General features: G+C 39.6%; 1 protein-coding gene across 4 annotated transcripts in view; it reads left to right on the top strand.

Annotated features, from left to right (window-relative positions):
• Positions 1-324: 324 nt before the first annotated feature.
• The window catches only part of LOC108675076 (protein draper), a 37,185-nt gene continuing 13,587 nt past the window's right edge, over positions 325-23,922 (top strand). The window contains exons 1-19 of one of the 4 annotated variants that reach the window (XM_047880199.1): positions 325-487; positions 9,588-10,616; positions 12,142-12,268; positions 12,709-12,877; positions 15,041-15,049; positions 15,447-15,601; positions 16,101-16,313; positions 16,673-16,810; positions 17,338-17,549; positions 17,739-17,906; positions 18,347-18,619; positions 18,780-18,907; positions 19,153-19,359; positions 20,147-20,302; positions 20,861-21,037; positions 21,592-21,702; positions 21,905-22,055; positions 22,600-22,667; positions 23,581-23,730. In XM_047880199.1, the coding sequence (XP_047736155.1) occupies positions 9,646-10,616; positions 12,142-12,268; positions 12,709-12,877; positions 15,041-15,049; positions 15,447-15,601; positions 16,101-16,313; positions 16,673-16,810; positions 17,338-17,549; positions 17,739-17,906; positions 18,347-18,619; positions 18,780-18,907; positions 19,153-19,359; positions 20,147-20,302; positions 20,861-21,037; positions 21,592-21,702; positions 21,905-22,055; positions 22,600-22,667; positions 23,581-23,730 (3,583 nt within the window). In that variant the 5' untranslated portion in view covers positions 325-487; positions 9,588-9,645. The remainder of the gene's footprint in view (positions 488-9,587; positions 10,617-12,141; positions 12,269-12,708; positions 12,878-15,040; positions 15,050-15,446; positions 15,602-16,100; positions 16,314-16,672; positions 16,811-17,337; positions 17,550-17,738; positions 17,907-18,346; positions 18,620-18,779; positions 18,908-19,152; positions 19,360-20,146; positions 20,303-20,860; positions 21,038-21,591; positions 21,703-21,904; positions 22,056-22,599; positions 22,668-23,580; positions 23,731-23,922) is intronic. The other 3 variants (XM_047880201.1, XM_047880202.1, XM_047880200.1) reach the window with 3 other exon arrangements.

Below are 23,922 nucleotides of genomic sequence, written 5' to 3' on the forward strand. Positions count from 1 at the left end.
AGTGTCCGTCAGTTGATATTTTACTATTCAACATGTATGTATTCTATTAGGCTATAGAAACTTGCTTGTTAAATCGTGCAGCACAAGACACCTTTTCGATCTGTGTGCTTCTTGTGGCCGTACATCGAGGGAACGTAACTCAAAACTTTATGCAATTTTTCTAATACTGATTAAATTTATTTAATTTCATACTTCATCGAAGGCGGACTCTATTTAATTTCATACTTTTCATAATATTGACATACGGATGCAATGCATTTGTCAAACGCATCTCAGAAACAGCTGAGCCAGCCAAGTGGTTCAGACAGAGAGAAGAACCACAACCGGTCATGAGCGTCTGATTTGTGACGAATCAGTCGAATGCTCGAAGCTAAGTAAAGTAGGCAGTTGCGCTCTGGACGTTGTGGTGTGAGGTTATGCTACGTTCTTAGAAGGCTTGTGTACTCCATTTCCCGTTATCTCACTTCAGAACCTGGATTAATCATCAGTAAGTTTTAAATTTACTTCAAAATTGACAAAAGATTTATTATTAATTGTATCTTAGCTTGAATGCTGTATTAAAAACTGGCGGATTCTCGATGGCCTACAATTATGTGAGTCGTAGGTTTGCCTCGCGTCCCAAATAGAGAATAGATGATTGATCAAGGTTCCTATTGTAAGAATTAATCGCTTTGTGTTCTTTATCTCATTCAGAATTCTGCGTGGAATTCCCAACCCAAGCGTTTATATGGTTCATGATCGTGGTGATTTTGAAACCTAACCTTTATTCTTGCCTTAGCTTAGCCTTTAGGCGGTTCTCAGCAAACTTTACTATTTTGCCTTCTAACCAAGTTAACGCACCAGGGAATCCAAAGAATTAGCGATCGTTGGATAATGTGGTTGTTTATTGTGCCTTTTGTGGTAGCCTGGTAGGAAATGAACGTTTTGAATCGCAGTCAGTTAATATTTTTGTAATTCTTGTGCTGGGTTACTGGAGTGATCGATTTATTCGATGTAGCGATTGCCTTATTCCAGTTATTCGATTACAAGTAAAGCTCAAGAATCAAGATCTAAATGAAGACCCACTTAGAACTGGTAATTGTATTTTATATAGCCGAGTTTACCCTGTTCGTTGCAATTCTTACTATGATCGAGTACTATTAGTATTAGGGTCTTATGTAGTCACTAGTCGGGTTAGGGGCAATAGGCTAGTCGGGTTATGAAACCGTAAAAACCTCAACTGCGTTGCGGTACCGGTGAGGCTGTGATACGTGCTTAGACTTGTGATGTGCTGTGCTGGTGTCTGAATTTTGCCAAGGTATTTGCAATTCTTATTCGAATTAATATACCAGGGTAATATTACCATTATTAAGTAAACAAATATGAAAATTAAAACATGGAAACGAAAAATGGTCAAATGATAATGATTCTGATGCTGTCTTTTTGGCTTTTATTCAACGGAATTAAATTACACCCAGACATATTTTGGGTGTACTTCCTTTATAAGTTAATGAAATTCTAGAGGAAAATGTAATGTAATCAATTAACTATCTACGCATAATTCTTATTTCACGATTTTCACCACTCCATTATTCTCCATACCGTGAGAAATCAATATTTTCCTTAGGCTGCAGTACACCATACCCACCATAGTAGGTGTGCCAGATTACCAATTACCTAACGAGTGTCGAGTTCTTGCACGCGTACGAGTCGTGCTATGCCTTTATATCATATTAACACAAGGAGTATTATTTACTTTGATTATATCATTTCTCGTGGAGGATTTTTCATTGGTATTTTCATGTGTACCAGTGTCACGCTGGTACACATGGTAACCACTCAAACGTACACACACTGTCAGCATGTGTACGTTTGAGTGGTCAGCAGATTGACATAGACGCCCCAGGCATGGAGACGCACATAGCACTTAGTCCTAACCCTGCCTACCTCCATTGAGCCACAAGTCTCCCGCTGACGCCGTTTAGATCTTTATTATTGCGCCCTACTGATACCGCTGAGTATTAGCTGCGATGCGGGTGCTGACAACTCCATGTTTACTGTATTTTCTGAAAATAGAAGTGAAAAAATTTAAGACTGTAGTGTCTACTTGCCAATTATATTCGACATAAGTTGCCATATAGTATGATAGTGTTCTGGAATTAGTAGTCGCGAAAATTCGGTGTATGATATAATCAGTGTACGATATGGTTCAGTTTCATATCTACTCATTACTGATATCTTGCCTTTAGTTGTTTTAATAGCATTAAATTAGGTTCATGTGAAATCGATGCGTATTGTGTTGTATTGGATAACTGGCTTATAAAAGTCAATTAGTATATCAGGCTAACAGTTTAATCTTCACGGAATATTGACGTAGGTTTTGATATGCAAGCTCACGTAGTGTACTAATAGTTGTGTAAGTGTTGGTCAGCATCACCGAGGAGGATATCGCGGACAGTAGCGCAGTGCAACTGTCCTTGCCCAGCTATGGGGGTGCCTTCTCTGCCTCCTCTTGTGCGACGGCATCCAAACGCCTCCCCTTTTTCGGTCTAGGTCGAGGGTCTTATGCATGTTTGGTGGTCAGGGTGGAATTCATGCAATGATATTTCATGTATTCAAGATCAACCCAGCCAGATTACTTAGGCAGTACCTACCAAAATATCAGCTTATTATATATTAAAAATATCGTTGAAGATTATTAGATCCAATATATATGCGCTTATTCATATATTACCCCTTTCCGAATCCCGCCTTGAACTGGTTGGTGACAACGAAATTTTTAGGGGAAAATTAAAATTTTGACTGCATTTCGTATATTTTACGCTTTTTTTTTATTTAAACATTCATTCATTCATAATAATACAGTGGATACTCCATAATTGAAAGAAAAAAACCCACCAAGGGTGGCGTGCACGCTGATGTTATTTTTGTTCTCCACATTTTTGTTGAACGTCTTGATCTAAAAAGACATTGAATTTTTGGGAAGAAATTACGCGTTCAGTTTTATTTGAAGTATTGTTTTCTGGCTTTAGCTTTAGCTTGTGAAAGTTATTCTATTGGTAAAAGTGTTAGTGACTAATTGTTGGCATGTTTGAAAATTAATTTGACAGGAGACTGGCCGTTGTGCGTTGTCTCAACATGCCGTAGTCTCAATGCAATTTTAGACAAGATGATAAAAAGATTACAATATGTTTTTGATAAGAACCTTAATTTGATAACGTTAACTTATCTATATTTATGAGAAATGCAATTTTTCATCAAATTTCGGTGTGAATGGCATTATTGTTTGGGAATAATATTTCCACCAGCCAGATTACTTAGGCAGTACCTACCAAAATATCAGCTTATTATATATTAAAAATATCGTTGAAGATTATTAGATCCAATATATATGCGCTTATTCATATATTACCCCTTTCCGAATCCCGCCTTGAACTGGTTGGTGACAACGAAATTTTTAGGGGAAAATTAAAATTTTGACTGCATTTCGTATATTTTACGCTTTTTTTTTATTTAAACATTCATTCATTCATAATAATACAGTGGATACTCCATAATTGAAAGAAAAAAACCCACCAAGGGTGGCGTGCACGCTGATGTTATTTTTGTTCTCCACATTTTTGTTGAACGTCTTGATCTAAAAAGACATTGAATTTTTGGGAAGAAATTACGCGTTCAGTTTTATTTGAAGTATTGTTTTCTGGCTTTAGCTTTAGCTTGTGAAAGTTATTCTATTGTTAAAGTGTTAGTGACTAATTGTTGGCATGTTTGAAAATTAATTTGACAGGAGACTGGCCGTTGTGCGTTGTCTCAACATGCCGTAGTCTCAATGCAATTTTAGACAAGATGATAAAAAGATTACAATATGTTTTTGATAAGAACCTTAATTTGATAACGTTAACTTATCTATATTTATGAGAAATGCAATTTTTCATCAAATTTCGGTGTGAATGGCATTATTGTTTGGGAATAATATTTCCATGTGCTCTGTTTAAGTTATTTAACCATGATATGAGCGGAATCCTGTAGCTGCCACGCACACTGTGTAAATGCTGTGTGCGCACACTGTGTAAATGCTGTGTGCGCACACTGTGTAAATGCTGTGTGCGCACACTGTGTAAATGCTGTGTGCGGCAGCGTTCGTGACTGTCACGTGTGACTGCATACATCCTGGTGCTGACATGAGACACATCACACGCGTGTGTGTTGTTATATGTATAGGGCGGTGTCGTGTTATAAGCTTACGTATAACTGGCATATGTCATGCGCACACAATGCACGCAATATGACTCACTGGACGGACGTATTGATGAGCTAGTATTAGCTTGCTAGACCTATCAAATTGAAATCATATTTGAATATCGCATCAGTTTAACCTTAGAATTGTATTAAAAACAGACTTTTTGATAGTGAATAATGTTCAAATGGCACTTGAGTTACTCAATGTAGTTATATGACCCTTAACTGAACGCAATCCGGGAATTAAATGGAAAAAAGTGGTTGTTTTATTGTAAATATTTTCCAATTCACATTTTTTTCAGCTCAGTGCAATTTTGTGAAGTATTCATAATATTTAAGCATAGTAAGTAATTTGATTTATCTTTTCTTTTATCCACTTCATTGTAATTGGGGATAATCCATGAGAAATATATTATAGAAAATAATCCTTCAATAGCTATTGCAGTTAGTGGCTATTTTATTTCAGCTTTATTCTTGATTTACGATCACGCCAGGCCTTCTGATGTGTTGATATTGTAGATAAATATTGGCCATTCCGAGCTCATTTAGCCTCACAAAATCGCTGACTCTGCAGATGGTGCTGCAGACTCAGCAACATGCCAGACTTGATATCCCTGAAAGATTTTGATCCAATCCTGACTTGCTACAGTTTGCGGAGACTTGAAGGAGGGGCAGAGCATGATACTTGACGGCAATTTTGTTCGTAGCAGATTCATATTATTCTTTGCCACATATAATTTGCTATGCTGAGTTTCTCAATGAACTCGATGAATATTTTCATTTAATATGATATAGTTCACATACAGCGCTAGTGTGATCCAAAATAGTTCAAGTACAAACAGATGAATTGCAGTATATTGTTCATTGCTGTATAGCGTTTTATTTGTTGTGAACGAAGATAATTTTAACTGAATACTTTTGCATCTTGACCCGAGTCACATCTATATTTCTGTGGTGTTCTTGTTACTATTGTATAGCATTTACCGATACTACAGCACCGATTCAAACGTCATGCCTGCTAAATCCAAATGTCGGATATAGTTAGTATATATGGTTTTGTGTTCTTCTTACATACGGTACTGAATTTTCACTCATTTAATAATCAGTTGAGCACAAAACATTTCTTGACATGGCAGTGCCCTGCGAGTAAACGTGCCCACTCTTGCACTCTGATAGCTAAAGCAGCCTCTGCTATATTTAGTTCCTCTTCTCGGGTGTTTATTTATCTCATTTTGTTTTCTTGTGTACGTTTAAATTAAAATTCGGAACGTTGTGTTACTTTTTCTATTGTTCAAGTCTGTTCAAATCAAGTCGTATTATTTGATCTAACGTTCATGTCGCGCAATTGAACCTTCTTGAATGACTATACATCTGGTCACTTTACACTTGAACAATGATTTTAAACTCGTAATATCGCGTGCCAACGGCTCGCTATGAAAACGATTTTAATCCTTCTAGTGCAACATTGCGTTCGCTATTGTATTGCTTGAGCACGCTGCACTATTATCATGGTTTATATAACTCACATACTAGTACTGTGATAATAATAGTATTAGTACTATTATTTGCATGGTCATAATGAAAAAACACGAAATTTCTGATCGATGTGGTCATTGCTCGGTTGTTATTGTAACAATCATGCTTATCTTATCAGTTGTCTGCACTATCAACGTCGAATGCTTTCTCGTCATAACATCGTACAAATCATTTCCAAAGATAGCGAAATAACTTCTAGTACCTCCGCTTCTCTTGTACGTCGAGCAGCCCAATCTTTGTTCAACCCATCTTTGTCCGTTCGTTGCCGTTGTCCTGCGAATTTCCGGTATAGATGCTTGCTTAATAAATTCATCATTTATGATTTGTATTATTATTGTTACTAAAATATCAGTATCATATTCTATTATTGTCAATATTATTTAGCATAATTTATCGGAATAATTAGCTACGCATTGTATCTATTAGCACTCGCACATATAAATGCAATATCAAGTGGTCTAATCTAATATTGACTGGCACAATACATTTGATGAGTTATAGTTAAAGAACTTTTCATTTTGTTTCAGTTAAGCATCTTTGTCTGATGAATTTTAAAACTTGATAGAAACGATAATGAAAGGTATAAACCAAATCCGGATCACACAGTTTTCTTTCTGAGAGTGAGACAAACTCTGCTCGCTCGCTTGCAAGAAAACGGCCCAAGTGTCAACAATTTGTAGTCTAGGTGCATCACGATGCTCGCTCCATCCGTGAAAGCTTATGCTTTTGTATAAGTTTGCCCTGCACATGTGCGCACTCGCTGTCTCAAAGGATTGTCTGCAAAAATCATTAGTCCGCGTATCATCAGATTGTGTCTTCGTGATATGCAGCATATGCTACTAGTGAATTATGCGTGTTAGGTATCTGGTATCTCGTACGCGAATAGTTATCTTATTGTCTACGACGAAAAAAACTCGATAATGCGGCTTGAGATCAAGAGATTGCATCGAAGTTTTTTTTGTACATGGCTACTTCTATTCTAACTTTTCCATGTAACGTAGTTGACAGCTTGTAAATGTTACAGCTCGGGTCTCTGGGTCTCTCGCAGCATTATTTATTCATGTTTAACTAACGGAAACGTGCGTCAACGAATTCGACCATTTCCGCTCCCTATTTTTTCTAGAACCCTTCACACCGCCTCACTTATGTCCCTTTAAGTGTCAATGTATATTTCTTTTATTTACGGTGCAGAATCTTGCTCATTATCAGCTCGTGACTCCTAAGAACATTTGAAATTTAGTGCGTTTTCCTGCAGCTTTATCGGCCGTCGTCGGGAGCCGAGAGCTCGCGTCCGGTTGACATTTGGGCACCATGTACGGGTACAATTCTGCCTCCTGTACGGTGGTGTAATTTCCGCGAAATATATTAGAAACTTATCGTGCAAAATCTGCAATTTGAAAGCAATTGGAACCATATTGCGCGCTGTTGTTCGATTCAATGTCGTAGTGTTATGTAGTAATAATTATATTTTTATTTCATTAGAGGTTATCTCATGTATCTGATACACATTGGCATGAATTTCCCTCTCTATATAGCGCAATATAGTCTCACACGGTCTCTTCATCAAACTTGGGATTTAAGGAGCTACTGCAAGCTGACCACTGAACTGGTGACCAGTACTGCAGTAATGGCATATTCGTGCTCACTGAAGGACTAGAGCGCAGGAAGCCAACAGTTAACTAAGGGCGTCACGCTCGTATATCTCCCACCTAATATTCGGCATCGTGCCAATTGCAGTGTGTCTTGTTCTCAGTATGCATTACTGACCAGTATATTGTACCATTATCGCAACATCTACGATGACAGCTCCGTATTTCCTTGGATGATAGTGAATAAATTCTGTAGAGTTTCTTTGTCTTTTCCTCGCAAGTTCAGCTTAGTCATCTACTACTGTGTTGCCACTTGATCGAGTGTCGCGATTTGCTGTCCATGCCGCCGTTCCCACCAATGATAAGCTTGCCTGATCCTCGATCACATATTGTTGCTCGATACAACAATTGAGATCACAAGACCAACCCAGCAGCTGAGTGCCACGTAAACTCGTTTAGCTCTCGGCTGCTGAAGCCCAAGTTTGTTAATATGGCAACAAGTGGCGAGATTTGGCACATCGGCCACAGTGACGTCATCACAGTGTTTGCGGTGGCCTGTTTCCAAGAATTTTACTGGATGTGGTGTGCGTTTCAGATGAGTCGTTAGCATTGTTCTTTAAATAATAGTTATTTATGTCCAAGGTTACTTTGAAGTTTTCGCTATTCATCTTGATATCCGCAATCAGTATTCCCGCGAATTGGTCCGTAACCTTAGTGTCGGCTCTCTTCATTTCCCACGAAGTTTTAATGCTCAGCGATTCGTCTTATTTATCAAATATCGAAAGTAAATTTTAATAATTAGATTAGGAATGAATCATGATTTGAAAAATCACGAGGATTTTTATAATCGGTCCTAAATGTTATACGTTATTATTACGGTCTAATTTTACCTCGTTGAACGTAGGTACCTACTGCTCCCTTCGCAGTCAAAATATATATTTGTATAGGTTGATGTCGGAAAATGTTTTGTTTCCAACTATTGATTTTGTTAAATGTATTTGAAGTAACGCATATCTAAATTACATGCTAAAAACGGCAAGCATGACGCAGCCTCTTGCGGCTACCGTTACCTTGACTGTACAACGTTTCTCCTGACGTCTGACGTCATATGCAACGTGCAGTGATTTCTAGAGTGCGTCACGCGATAGGAAAGTAGGATCCGTCGCACGCATGATGAAAGTTAGGCGCAGCTAATTATGCAGCACTTGTGTCTTGTGCTACCTGTGTAGGTATTGCTAGTAATCTATATGAAATGAAAAACTAGTGTTATCTGTACTGAGAGGACATTACTAGTGATGTAGAACCAGTGCTATCTGTGCTGAGAGAATATTGCTAGTAACGTAGAACTAGTGTTATCTGTGCTGAGAGAATATTGCTAGTAACGTAGAACTAGTGTTATCTGTGCTGAGAGAATATTGCTAGAATTGTAGAACTAGTGTTATCTGTGCTGAAAGAATATTGCTAGTAGTGTAGAACTAGTGTTATCTGTGCTGAGAGAATATTGCTTCCATGTTCACGCAAAACACGTACACGCTATTACAGTTATCTTTAATTCTGTTTAAACCTTTGATGGCGGCTGCGTACTGATTAATCCAATCGTCTAAAAATTTAATGTCGCAACACAGGGCCCAAAAGATGCAGAGTCCCCTGTTTTTAACCTAAGAATTGCTCAGCATTCAAATGGACCCCACAACCCATTCCTGTTCATTATACAACAGTGTTCTTGATTGTACGGAAAGAGGATAAATCATTTCGAATCTGGTGTCTGCCCATAAATCTAATATCTTAGTACGTTGAATCGATGTGAATACCTGCGCTGTATTTCCGTGATATTTTTCTAGACCTGACGTTTATTGCAATTTTCTCGCGCATTTATACATGCTTTTTGTTCGCTGCAGCAGCTCCAGAAAGCACAAGCACAACCACAGTCGTACCGCGCAGCGTTAGCAATAGAGGCATCAGAATTCCTAGAGCTTCAAGTCAGTTATGCAGCCCTGTTATTGCCTCAATGAGTTTGCCCCCCAGCATTGCTCAGAGTATATTAAGTTAAGGAAGACATTTGAACGAGAACAAGAACTTCTAGTAATAACTTTTGGAAGTATATACGCTGCATTGTCATGCATTCTTTTGGTACTGCACACATTCTACCTTAGAAATTTCTTGAACGTTCCACCTAATTAAGTTTCAAATGTACTATACGTAGCTCTAATAATTTTCTTGCTTTCATATTACGTTTTTTTTCAGCTGGGACTGTGTGATGAAGATTGCGGGCGCTGGGCCGAGCCTCTGACGCCGTAGAACCATGAAGCCCTCAAGCAATACCTTCCCATGGGAGGGATACGCCTCCAGCAGCCAAAAGGGTGGTAGTCGGGACCAACGCGGAACGCATGAACTCCTTCTTGATGGAGCTTTCGCGTCCCCAAGTTCAACATATCAATATCAGCGTCGGTTGTTCGACATCCGAAATGATTCAGCAGGTGTTAAAGATGGGGCTAGAAACGCCCAAAGAAATAAAGACAATTTTGAATTAAACAGTAGCTGTGGAGCCGTGCAAAAAATAAACTTGTTCAGTGAAGACCAAACAAAAATTGCGCCCAAACAATCGCTTTTGATTGAGTCAAGAGCTGCATTCATCAATTCATCCGAGGGCAGCAGAAGCAGCGGAGAAATGTCTTGGTGCAAAGAAAAGTCTACCTGGAGAGACGGAAGTCTTAGCGATCAACCTTCATTATCAGCTCCGTATTGCTCTACGCCAGAAGGTTCTCTACAAGCCCCTTCTTCGCACAACCCTGCCGTTCATCCTCACTATAGAAGAACCCCTGCCAGACCGCATATTTCAGCTTCTTATACTCCTGAAACGAATGTTGACCATGCCGTGGCTCGTACAACGCATGTCCTGCGTCGTATCGATCCCGCCATGAATAATGTACTAAACTGTTCGAGTGGAAATTTTCTTTTATCTGCGAGCTTATCTGACTGGGATAATGTCTCATCAAAAGGAACCGAGAGCTCAACTTCTCAGGTTGATATTCAAAACAAACCTGAAAACGCTAATTACAAAACACCATTGGCTTCACGTCTCCATCCATTTAGCTATGCTAATTTATGTTTGGAATTTAGCACTCAACTTTTTTCCTGTCAAAACAATTTTTTTGCTCGAAAAAGCTTCTCTTTACCGTCTCGTCTGTACCTGCTGGCGATAATTGCCCTGATCATCATACCTGTCGCCACCAATGCTCTCACGGGACCCAACGTCTGTTCCAAGCAAGAAACGTGAGTTCTGACTTATGCCTCCTTCATTTGTTATAATTTTAACGTGCTTCACTATCCTTAACTATCAATTTACTGTTTATTATTCTTCACACTGTGTTATTGTTAAAATTTTAAAATTTATAGTTTTTTCAGCATCGTTTCAAATTTTTTTTATTTTTTTTTTTGCTGTAGGAGTTTTAAAAGTCCATATTTTTTAGTTGCTCAAACTTTTCTCTCATCTCAGATTCGTCAATTCAGCTGTTCAAAATTGTTTGTATTTATTCTTTTTTATAGTATTAGAGAAAATATTAGATTTGCCTCTATGAATTAAATCTCAATTATAATTCATATATCCCCGTTTCGGTCCCGTCTCCATTTTTTTCACCAATGAAATAAAGTTAAAAAATGTTCTACTCTTACCTTTGAAACGTTTGTCGAAAGATGATGAGATTGAGCTACTAGAACTTTTGAGTGCTGGGGATCGTACCACATAGTGATTTTGTTATAAATTCTCCTTTAGAACAGACTTTGATACTGAAACTTGTAATGATTGAACTCGTAGTAGGGAAAGACAGTTTATTTTGCATCTAGAAATAGTCGAGCCAATTGTACCGTTCATGCAGAGAGGCTTGTTGCACCAAAGCGCAGTATCTTGTTTGGCTGCATCGCAATGCTCGGGAGTGTCAACAAGGTTTGATGTTGCGCGTAACTTGAGAACTTTTCTTCTTTATGCCAGCGAGTGTGGGAAAGGCTTTTGCTCTCATTGATGGGCTTAAATCTTTGCTGCGTGGTAGTGGATTATTTAGAAAGTGTTTGATCCGTGATAAGAATTGTATAGAAACGGCTCACGCTCCCATTTTTCATGGCAATGCATATATTGTCAAAATTTTGTAATTCGCATAGGTATATAATTCTTTTGAAATAAATTTCATTTTCGGTTAAATTCCTTCAGTCAATTCCTCGTTGAATAAGTCATGTTGGCTTATAATGTGGAGCTTATCACTATAGCAAGCCTGTTGTGTTCAACTCTTATCGTCAATATCTAATTATCAGCGCTTCACTAAATTTAGGCCGACATCAATATCTGAAAAGCAGCTTTGCAGCAATACCATGCTGGCTTTAAAGTTTAAGTTTGAGCACTTCACCAATATTATGCTGGCTGAAACCAAACCTAACAATGGCTGCAAAATTATGTCTCAACCCTCGTGTTGCTGACTCCGGTCTGAGTTGTTTTGAAATATACCACACGTCGTATTCATGGAATAGAGCCTGCTTGGTCCATCGAGTTCTGAGAAATTTTGGCTTTGCTTTCTTTCCATGAAATTTTTATATTGCATTCCAGTGAGGAAAATCAACGTAACCAACTGCATTCTGCTGCAGCATTTGTGTTTATTATTTAGCCTTAACTTCCGAGTTTAACAATATGAAATTATGGTGCAAGTGAGCAGAATTACGTCTTTCTAGTATCCTCACAGCAACATTGATTTTATACATAAAGGTTCAAACCCTCGAATATTTGAAAATATTAATATGCACTTATTTGCAGATACACGAGCCTCGTGAACGTATCTGTGGTGAAGGCGTATAGAGTTCGAACCTACGTCTTCTGCCTGAGCATTCCTCCTAAATGTTCCAAGTACAAGATGAACTACAAGACTGCTTACCAAACTCAGGTGAGAGGTTCTTATTACGATGGTTTCTTGTTGATGCTGGCAGTTAGAGCTGCTTATAAACACCAGTTACGTTTGACGTTTTAGATTACGGTCATTAGACGTTCCTGTTACGGTTGAGATAAATTATGACAATTACCCCAGACAATAATGCTACTTGGTGCCTTTATTTACTACTTCAGAGGAAAATATGCCAGCAATTTTAGAGTCGGGCAAATGCTGCTGAGAGATGATTTCGTGTAACTTTGATCAATCTGCATGACTTTCCATTTTTCCCCAGCTCGCATGCAGATAACTATTGAAACTTGTACCTTTTTGATGTAAATACAATTCAGGTATTATATTGATTAATAATTTGATGTAAAATTCCTGCATTTTAGCATGACGCTTACTAATGAATAAAGAACCCGCAATAAATTTCTCAACGTAACGATGTATTGCAGAGTCAGACGAAGACTCGGACCGTGGACGTGTGCTGTAGCGGGTACACTCGTGTGCCTGCGGAGGACCGCTGCAAGGCCATCTGCTCCCAGGACTGCATACACGGTGTCTGTCTCAAGCCCGACCTGTGCCGCTGCGAAGCTGGCTTCTCAGGACCCTCTTGTAACATCAGTAAGCCTTTGTGTCTTCATATTCCTGTTGTTAATTTAGCGGCAACATTGGGTTTGCTGTCTATATATAGTATCTTGTTACGTATTGTTTAATCACTTGATAAGAAAGTATGATGTTGAGACTTCCTCTGGGGGATTTTTTTGTTGAGGCTGATTAACTTTGGAATCGCCCTTAAGCATTCCATGGTCGCTTTGCTATAATTTTGTCACTTAAAAATTATCGACGATTAAAAATTTAATCGTTTCATATCATGCTATTTTATAAACGATGTTTTTTCGTTTTTGAGTGCTGCCCCGTTAGCGCTTCTCGTCGCGAACGGTTCTCGAGTTAAAAATAAAATTTCTCCGTAAATACGAGTTCTTTGAAAGTCCTGTGTTTATGTTCAAATATTTAGACGGGTTGATTCGTCCCTTGTTTAGCGTCTAAGGAATCAATAGATTTCTCAGTTGTTTTTATTAGTAAAACTAATGTTAATACTGCTACATTATTATATAGATATTAGATGAATTATTTTTGTCGTGGTTTGTGGTTAATGCCGATTCAATCAGCACGCTTGATTGTGTTGGAAAGTTTTGGTTTGTTTTTGTTTGCAGAAAATTCAAAATTGCCTGTAGCGTTTTCCGTGGGTTTAGAATGCATTGCATGCTAAAATTTGGTGTTGACTGAGAAGGAGTAATTTCCAAGCTATAAGTTTGTTCATTGACTGTTTTTTTCAACTCTTTGCCCGGTATTGCTTTTCTAACACGTCACTAGTTCCAAACCCTAAACGTTTTTTCGGATTTTCACTTCGACAATAAATAATTTTGACGGGAGCAAATTTCTCATTTCGAACTGTCTTACTTTGCCGCAGAATTCATTACGTACTTTTGAACAGGACGAAGTTGCAATCAGAGATTTGTGTTGCTACTGAAATCATGCTACAACTTTGGAGACGTCAACGATAGCAAAAGATCCCTGCAGCATCGTCGTTATGTATCATGTTGATTTCTGCAGAGCAGTTGGCTTTATGTTCCCAGAGTTTAATTCGTGGTAATTGTGATTACAGCTGACGGAGACCTTATGAATGCGGTTGTAAGCGACCGTTGTACGGGCACGACATGTTATCAATACTGTGAGTTATGGTGCTATGTTTGTGCTCTTGCTTCTCTTGAATAGAACCAAGAGACTTCATTCGGCTGACGGTTACATTTGGAACTTTGGTACTCGTATTTGGCCTTGTTATTCATTCTGAGGTAGTTTTCGCAATCCTATAATCATTGTGCCAAATGTGCATTTAGTTTTCATCCTTCGGCCATCTGGTTTAGCAATACAAATGCTTGGTTTATGCACCATATTTTGGACAGTTTGTGAACTAGTGGCGTTTCGCTCGCTCACGCTTTTTAATCATGCAAGGTGCGATCGCTAACGAATTCGTGCAAATTGCGTTACACGTTAGGTTCTTTTCTACTTTCCATTGCCCGATTAACTAGGTAGGTACTCAACATTGTAAGGATATATCATGTTGTTGCCAACACAGTTCCTGCATGACAGTATGACACAGTTCCTGCATTGTCATATTTTCTCACTATTACAAAGTCACTTTGCTCTTCAATTGTTGAATGCTGAAACTTGACGACTGATCACGTACAAGTGACATTTGCTCGAACCAAATTCTAATGATTTTTACCATGAAAGCTCTGTCCAAGTAGCTAAAAAGCGCCCATCATCCGTTTTTATGTCATCTTTTATAATTTGTATATTATTTAACACGTGAAGTAGTAATTGAAATGTTATGTTTATTGTACTCTTTTTCGGAGGAACTCTTTTTGGTTTCTACATCCTTTTGAGTTATCTCCGGTTACTCTTTAGATATTTTGTTACATTTTCACGTGGTTTCTACGATTGTGTTCTGTCAATTTAACAAGTGTCGTTATTTCTTGCTTTCTGTTATTTGCCCCCACACCGTCATTTGTTGGCGCTGGAAGATAACAATGACATTATGACAATATGGAAATACATTTGCCATCGTAAAATGCACCTGATATCCTGGTGAAGCAATCAAGGTTCTTGTTGGCAAATAAATTCTTGAGTCATTTTTATCACTTCCTGAAATACATGTATATAATGTACTTATATACCTGCCCAATTAATCATCTCTTCCCTTTTTTTGCTGCCTTTCGGTAGGAATGAGAGGTGAGTTTTGAACTCAGTAATTAATTTTATTTTTTATTTAACATCTGGTCAATAACCGGTCTACATTTAGTTATTTTATCGTTGTTTAATTCATATTTTGCATTGTTTCACTGTTCGTAATTTTCCATTAGTGATATCGATGCCTCTGTTTTTATTATACTATTCGTTTCCTGCTTCTTTATCTACCTCTTTATCTCGAAGCTTCATTCCAGGTTAATTGATTTCCTATATTATCGACTTCCTTGTTTTTTTTTAGAAAAGAATTCAATGCCTGCTGTTTCTCTCCATATCTGTATTTTTCATTTCTCTCCCCTCTTTTTCATGCATTCCAATTTATTTTTTCCCCCATCACTCTCATATGATGTCATAGTAACAAGTATGTGGCGTGTGCGTGCAGCGTGCCCAGAGGGCAAGTGGGGCATGGGCTGCGTGCACGACTGTCCCTGCCTCCATGAGGGCAAGTGCGACCCTCTCTACGGCAACTGCTCATGCCACGCTGGTTGGATCGGCCAGTATTGTGAGGAGAAATGTCCCCAAAATAAATACGGCATGGTGAGACATTGACTGTTATTTGCTTGCCGTGATGTTATTTGGCTCTTATCAGTCTTGTTTGGCTGTTCATATAAACCACAATAGTTTGATACATTGAGTGCATCACGGAGACGGTAGTTTGTGCAATAATGTGCATCCCATATTATATTAGCTACACTTCAGATAATATTGTATTGGAAAGGTGTTAGGTAAAATAGTAATGACAATGTGTTTGGTTTGATAAAATCGGGAGCATGTTTGATTAAATGGTATTAGTAATATGTAAACTAGGTAAACTTTGCTCTTGTTTCTTTAATTTACGATAACTTATTAGCGGTAACCGCATCGTTCCAAGGTGGATTCTTTGCCTGCAACTGTGCACCTGCTGGTTATTTCGAACTCCTCGTCTTCGAAATTGATTCGTTGTTTCTTAGAAACCCGGCAAAAAATCTGTATGCAATTAAAGAATACTTCATAGGTGATCTCTAATAACCTAGGCACAAATTTTCATCCTTCTTAGGACTGCAAAGACCAATGCAGGTGTCGCAACGGAGGCACATGCGACCACATCTCGGGGGCCTGCTACTGTCCCCCTGGCTGGACCGGGCCTCTCTGTGAGAAGCTGTGTCCTTCGGGCACCCACGGCAACGCCTGCAGCAACAAGTGCCAGTGCCAGAACGGCGGAAACTGTGATCCCATCACCGGCAAATGTAACTGCCCGCCTGGATGGACGGTGAGAACTTTCGACAGTAAGATAGAGTAGAATAGAAGTGTCGGCATTAAAGAAATAGGCCCATGGCCTGTTGCCGATTCTTATACTTTTCGTGACAGTAAGATGGGCTAGGTATACTAGAATGTCTGTAATTAAATGGTATAGAAAGGTACGAGGTTTCCATCTCAATAGGTTTTTTAGCCATGACACTTGTATTTGTATTATACACTTAGATATGCGATTGTGTACCTTCTCGGTTGGTGAACCAATCGGTTAAAATTATTGATACTCTGACAAAAGTCGGTCTCCTGCGTAGTTTGTTCCTAGTGATCTTGAGCTTAACTGGTTTTCAGTTTATTTTACCAGTGATCGTGTTTCAGGGAGACGTGTGTGCCAACCCATGCCCCATTGGCTCGTGGAGCACCAACTGTACTGAGGTTTGTGACTGCTACAACGGCGCTACGTGTGATCACGTCACCGGCAGGTGCAAGTGCACGGCGGGCTTCCTTGGCAATAAGGTAAGAAACTTCAATATACGACATTACTCTTGAATTCTGAAACCGCTCTTACTTAAATACCTCAATTCGTAACTTTTTCGGCCTAGATGAACATTACTTAAAAACTAACCGTGTCTCAATAATGCTTTCAGTTCCTATCCTCTTGAATTAGTGACTCGCCAAGCTTTTATGTTTTAGTGTTTTTTCTTGAGTATTAATCTTTTCGTGTCTACTATGGCTCTGTGTTCCGCGAGTACTGGTTTCCGATTTAAGGTTGTTTTGTGTTTCAGGTCTTCTTAGGTTTTAATGTCTGACTTAGAATTTTGACTTATAAAATAATTGTATTAATTTTTAGATTGTCTAACTGATGATGGAGTTGGATTCCGAAACGTTTTCAATATCGATATGGTGAATTTGCTTGGCGTTTTCTTTGCTTTTAAATTCCCTGTGAACTTGCGAGTTCACAACTTGCTTTTAAATTTCTTGTAAACTTGCGAATTTATTTCACCGACTGTCAGTAGCACATTAAAAACATTTTCTTTGTGCAGTGCCAGAAGGAATGCCCCTTGGGAACGTACGGAGTGAACTGCACGGAAACGTGCGACTGCAAAAACGGAGCCACTTGCTCTCATATTTCCGGCCGCTGCTTCTGCAAGGAGGGCTGGCTAGGAGACGACTGCTCCCAGTCCGCTTGCCCTGCAAACCAGTTCGGTCCCAGCTGCTCCCAAATGTGCTCCTGTGAGACTGCCAGTACAGAAAGGTGAGCTGTTACAGCAGGCTGAACTGTTGAATAATTTCCTCAACCACCGCTTAAAGGCTTAAAGCAATTCGGATAGATCAAATGAATATAATATATATATTCAATACGATGTATAATATGATCAAGTTACCTCTGTATTTATATCGACAATGAATTTATTTAAACTGGTGCACGTTATCTGACTCGTAGATGTCACCCGTGGACGGGAGAGTGCGAGTGCAAGCCAGGGTGGGCGGGCGTGACGTGTTCGCGCGCGTGTCCCTTCTACAAGTACGGCGAGAAATGTTCCAGTTCGTGCCAGTGTAAAAACGGCGCCTTCTGCAACCCCATCAACGGCAGCTGCACCTGCGCCCCTGGGTAAGAGTGAAGCTAGGATCTCTAATTGCAGCCCGTACTGTGGTAGGATAGGCTTATTGCCAAGGACAAGGTTTAGGATCTTTGAATTATTCTTGCTCTGCAGGCGGTCGTTAATAATCTTCCTACCTTTAATTACAGGCAAATAAATAATTTAATTTGATATATTTTGCTTAGATGTTCTCGGCATAACGTAGAACTTATAGTCGTAATTAAATGATCCTTTCTCTTAGATAAATCGTGCGATTTTTTGAACCACATCACTAGTTGCAGTGAAATGAAAAATATTGATTGGAAAACTGTGACACTAAATTAAGTACAAACCCTTTTAGAAAATGTGAAAAAGCTGCTAAATAATATCACAAAGATTGCGATGGAAGTACAAGTAACTTACCATGACGATACTGCTTGTATTTCAGTAACTTACCAAGCCGTCATTGCAGGTATCACGGGACGTTGTGCGAAGACACGTGTCCGTACGGCAAGTATGGCCAGTCTTGCATGCTGGAGTGCCGCTGTGCTAACGGCAACGGATGCAATCACGAGACTGGCAAGTGCGTGTGTGACTCAGGCTGGGAAGGCCTCCAGTGCGCTGTGACATGTCCAGACGGGCGATACGGCGCCAACTGCACTCGAGAGTGTGACTGTCTGCACGGTGGTGCGTGTCACCCAGAGACGGGAGAGTGTACGTGTGGACCAGGACACTTCGGCGATAGGTTAGTGGTATGATAGCAGGAGAAATTAAGGATTATTTAGAGAAAGCAGGTATTATCGTGTAATGATTGAGTGTTAATTAATCCTCTAACTATTCGGAGTAATTTCACAGCCAAACGTGAAGGTAGTCGCTTTCGGTCACTAAAACAATCTGTTCTGCAGGTGCGAGAAGACGTGTGAGCAAGGCATGCATGGTACCGACTGTAAATACCACTGCGCATGTGTGGGACCAAACGTCGAGGGTTGTGATCCGGAGACGGGCAAGTGCCTCTGCAAACCGGGCTTCCGAGGTGAGCCTTGAAATTATTCGCGAATATTTTGAATTCACCTTTACCTGCCATATCAACACTAATTAGTTGAACTAATGTTTTGCATCGACGTTTTTTTCATTTTAGAGGTGACTGTATCTCTCAACTTTCGAGATGGAAATCTACTGTCGTTGCTTCATTTCAAACTTCTATCGATTAAATACAATATTGATTATGTATTAAAGTTTCGATGCCCCTTATTTGCCGTTTCTCTGATTTGTGCGCAGGCGTGAGTTGCGAGAGTCGCTGCTCGCGCGGTCAGTACGGCGAGAACTGTAATAAGCGCTGCGACTGCAAGAACGAAGGATCCTGTCATCCCGAGACCGGCAAATGTATTTGTGAGCGCGGATGGAACGGGGCTGACTGCAACACTCCATGCCGGCCGCACAAACACGGCGTTAACTGCAACCAAGACTGTCCTACATGCAGTCATGGTTAGTGCTATCCCATGAAAGTTTATAACTTTCCTCAACTGATTTAAGTGAATTGACAATCCATGACTATAGTTTTGGATGTTGCTAGATTATTGAGTGTAACGCTCGACAATTTTTTTCAACTACAACTTATTCTAATAATCATGATGTCTAAATTTTGGGATAGGTACTCGATCACAATCGACTAAAAATGAAAAGGAAAGTTTTTTAATTTTTCTGAGCGAATCTAAATGGCCTTGAATTTAATTGGCACCAACCTATGATTGTATTCTTGATATTTTAAGTTCGCAATATCATATTTCTCATCTTATCTTGACATTTCCTTATCTTGCCAATAATTATCGTAATAATGTACATATTTCGCTATACACGAGTCGGCGCTTCACTTGTCGACGGAAAGATGAGATGTGGGGCAGAAATAAATGTAATATTCAACTCGTCACTTTTTTGGACGCGATAGCGACTGGTGTTAATTGAATCTTTCTAAGTTGCTCCATGTGTAGGGCAACTAGAAAATGTTGCGAGTGTTTCTTTATGGTACTGACACTGCGTGTGTTGCCTTATGGTACTGACACTGTGTGTGTTGCCTTATGGTACTGACACTGCGTGTGTTGCCTTATGGTACTGACACTGCGTGTGTTGCCTTATGGTACTGACACTGTGTGTGTTGCTTTATTGTAGTGACACTGCGTGTGTTGCTTTACGGTACCGACACTGTATGTGTTGCTTTATGGTACTGACACTGCGTGTGTTGCTTTATGGTAACAACAATACGTATGTTGACCAGGTAACGGGACGTGCGAGCACACGACTGGAGCGTGCGTGTGTGCCAGCGGATGGAGAGGTCCTCGATGCGAGCGCACGTGTATTGAAGGCTACTGGGGCATCAACTGCGAGAACGCGTGCCAGTGTCGAAACGGTGGAGAATGCAAGCCGGAGACTGGTAAGCGATGAATAGATTATTGGAGGTTACAATTCTTCAATATCATTATGTTAATTTTCAATCTTCACCTCAAGTGGCCCAATCTGCGCTGGCATTCATGACTACAGCATTGCAGCTCATTCACCTCCAATTGGAAATTTTTATGTAAATGACTCGTGTCCATGATCAATGCCTCTCTCGCGTAGCTTTGTTTTGTACGGTAGCTATTTTGGTTAAGAAAATATTAAGGTATTTGTCTTCACATAGATTTTTTTCGATTAAATTTTCAAAGGAAAACTTATCTTCTATCAGTTTCAAACATTCACATTCGTCAACAGATGCATTTATTATGTAAAAATGTTTGAACTTTGGATAGTAGTGATGGATGTTCTTGACCTGTGTCTCTTGCCCCAGGGTGGGTGAGTTTGACTGGCACTTCAATTAATTTTCAATAGGATTACATATTTTATGTCCCAGTAAAGCATACATAACCTACAGCAAACAATTTTTCTCGTGTGTGAAGAATTGAACTCGATCAACCAGTGAAGGTTATACCTAAACTATGACTCTTGTCTCTAGGCGAGTGTGTGTGTCTGCCTGGTTGGACGGGAGCCAACTGCTCGCAGCCTTGTGCCCACGACTTCTTCGGCTACAACTGCCTACAGCCCTGCCACTGCCGCAACCACGCCTCCTGCCGCGGCAACGACGGCTTTTGCGAGTGTCTTCCGGGTTGGATGGGGCCTGGCTGTACGCAGAGTGAGTTTCACTAACGGCGCTTGAAGTTCCCATAGTGGGTTTTTGTTCACAATTTCACTTTCAAATCTAAAACAATTACAATGTAACTTTTGTGTAATTTATAATGTTTAATTTATTTACGAGTGTAAAATTATATCGAACCATCAGTATAATAAAAGCTGTTTATAAAATAATTACTGCAGTCTTGAATTTCAATCCTGTTCGACAATGGTTGCACTACATACTACATAGACACGCTGTCGAAACCTTGAGCGATTCTTGGTTATGCTTCTGCGAACACGTCAACAGACTTCCTAGTTTTCCTGTGTATTTATTTTTTTTTTGTTGATTGCTCCTTCAATATTCTATGACTTGGAATTTAGAGAAGCACATTTTTATAAATCATCTTAGATATGAAAATGTTATTGATACGACGAATGTAAACCGTGACTGTGATATAATGAGAAAATAATGGACCGTATCCATGTAAACACTTAACTGCTTCGCATTTTTCTGTAGCTGTTATTCAAATTTTGCTTCTTCTGATCTGCAATTTCATAAACATTGTTTCACAGCGTGCCCTGAAGGCTACTACGGTCGCCAGTGTCTCTTTGTCTGCAATTGTCCGTCTGAAAAATTCATCTGCCATCCCGTCGATGGTTGCAAATGTCGTTACGGCTTCGGAGGTGAGTCTCTTGACTCGGATTTCTGAGACTCTCTTCACACAATGCGTACTTTTGCTTGGCCATTTTTATGAAAATACTAATTTTAATCATTATTCCCAATCTTTTTTCCACTTGTGTGTATTATTTTATTTTCGAATGGTTTTTTCATTTCAGCGCCTTTATATATAACCCAAAATTACAATAATTGCTTCCTCGTCTCTAGGCGATCATTGCGACCAGCCCATGACAAGCACCATCGTTGACTTGGAGCCTCTTCCACCCTCGCCACGTCACTCTTCCAACGCCGGCATCATCATGGGTCTCGTCTTCCTCATCGTCTTGACTGTGATTGTGTCTTTGGTCCTTTACTACAGGTGATCTTTTCTACAGTCAATAACACATGCCGCGCTTATTTCGCCGCTTCTCAATAAAAACTGTATAATACTGCAAAAACTACGAATTTTTGAATTCGTTTGCCACATATTAAATACGAAGCTGTTGTAATATCACTAGGGAGTCGTGATTCAGTTTTGTTCATATAAGAGATTGTTTCTATTGAAAGCCGGTAAAATATGTCTTTGGCGACTTGAGTGTTAGGAGTTACTCGATTTAGTTGTCTCTGTCCTCCACTAGAGCCTGGTATTGTGTAGTTTCTTTTCTTTACTGATAAAAAATTTGTCTGACATGAACTGGACGGCAAACGGCCGAGCTACGAGTAAATCAACCTTGAGTGTTCGCTTTTCAAATGACGAACTTTGAAAGTATATGACGTTTAGTATATGCCTCTGTTGAATTTAGTTGTGTTATATACAGTAATATCAGTGATGTATCTTGTGATGTATTGACCAAATTAGTTCAGTTTTCAATAATGGTATCACGCGAAGCTCCTGAGATGACTGACTCGTATATACTTGACAGGCGGCGCGTGAAAAGCTTGAAGCGGGAGCTGGCCGTGAAGTACACCGCCAACCCTCACACCACCACGGGTGAGTTGTCGCTTACGCTTTATGTGGCGAATATTACCTGATTCTGGGTATCAAGTTTCAAAGAGGTCTAAATATTTTAATGACTGGGCTGACCAGGGAATGACTTTTTTCATGTTGGACATCGGAGTCTTGCATTATATGGGCTGCATAATGAAAGGGTACAATCAAGAATCACTGAATAAAGAAGATTTTGGCTGCCCGGAGCTCGTCATTGAATTACTAATTTTTCTTCACAGTTACTAGACGTTTTCATTTGACGTTATATGTTGATTGTCACGTAATTCGAAGGAATGGCGGCTTTTTTTGCCTTACGCTTGTATTTTTGTGAGAAAGATTGTGAATAGTTATTGCTTTTCTCTTCTAAAAAAGTGATTTCTAGGATGATTTTTTGACAAAATGTCTCGGGCACTGACGTTGTGGTCCTTATAATGTTCTACGGAACAGTCTATCATCAAATTCATCATTCACTTCGTCTTGAGAAATAAATTCACCCAGAGATGTTTTCTGCATTGCATCGTGAATTTTCCCTATCAATAAGTTCGTGATTACTAACACTCCAACTTTTGCTTGAAACTCTTGGATTCGCTACATTATTAACCTCGAATTTGCAATGAAGAAAACAACCGTGCTGTATCTGTATTTTCTCTCGGTCGTCAACCTGAAGGTAGTTAAACATTTGAAACGTTGTCTAGCTATCAATCGCTAATTCAGCTCTTTGTTTCTTATCAGCGCTTTACATTCTGATGGTGCTTTTACTCACTGATTTGTTCGCGCCTTATGCTTAGAGCGTCTCTCTTTATCCATGTTAACTTTTAGCCAGCTTCTGATCAATTATCCTCAATTTTTTACGTATGATTACCTTAACACCGTCCATAACTGTGTTTTCTACGCGTGGCTCACTAACGCCGCACAGACCGCCCACCCAAGCTGTCCCGGGAGCCGTCACTGAAGGTGCCGCCGGCTCCATCCCCTCCAGACGCCGCCGCCAAGGCTCGAGCGCAGCGCCTCTCCCTTAAGGGTGGGCCAGACCGGCCAGAAGCTGTCCATAACAGCAGGATGAGCGGTCTGCGCTCCTTGTCTCTCTCGCTTTGCTTATCGCTTTTATTGTATTAATATGGTATTTAATTTTGCATTTATAACAAGACTTCTTCGTTCAAGAATTCAGATTAATATTTAGCGTCCAGGCAAATGACGTTGAAAACGACGTTAATTACGAATAGGTTTAGTTAGAATCGTTCAATCGACGTTAATTCCA

Source organism: Hyalella azteca, unplaced genomic scaffold, assembly GCF_000764305.2.
Source record: "Hyalella azteca isolate HAZT.00-mixed unplaced genomic scaffold, Hazt_2.0.2 contig4947, whole genome shotgun sequence".
NCBI classification, from domain to species: domain Eukaryota; kingdom Metazoa; phylum Arthropoda; class Malacostraca; order Amphipoda; family Hyalellidae; genus Hyalella; species Hyalella azteca.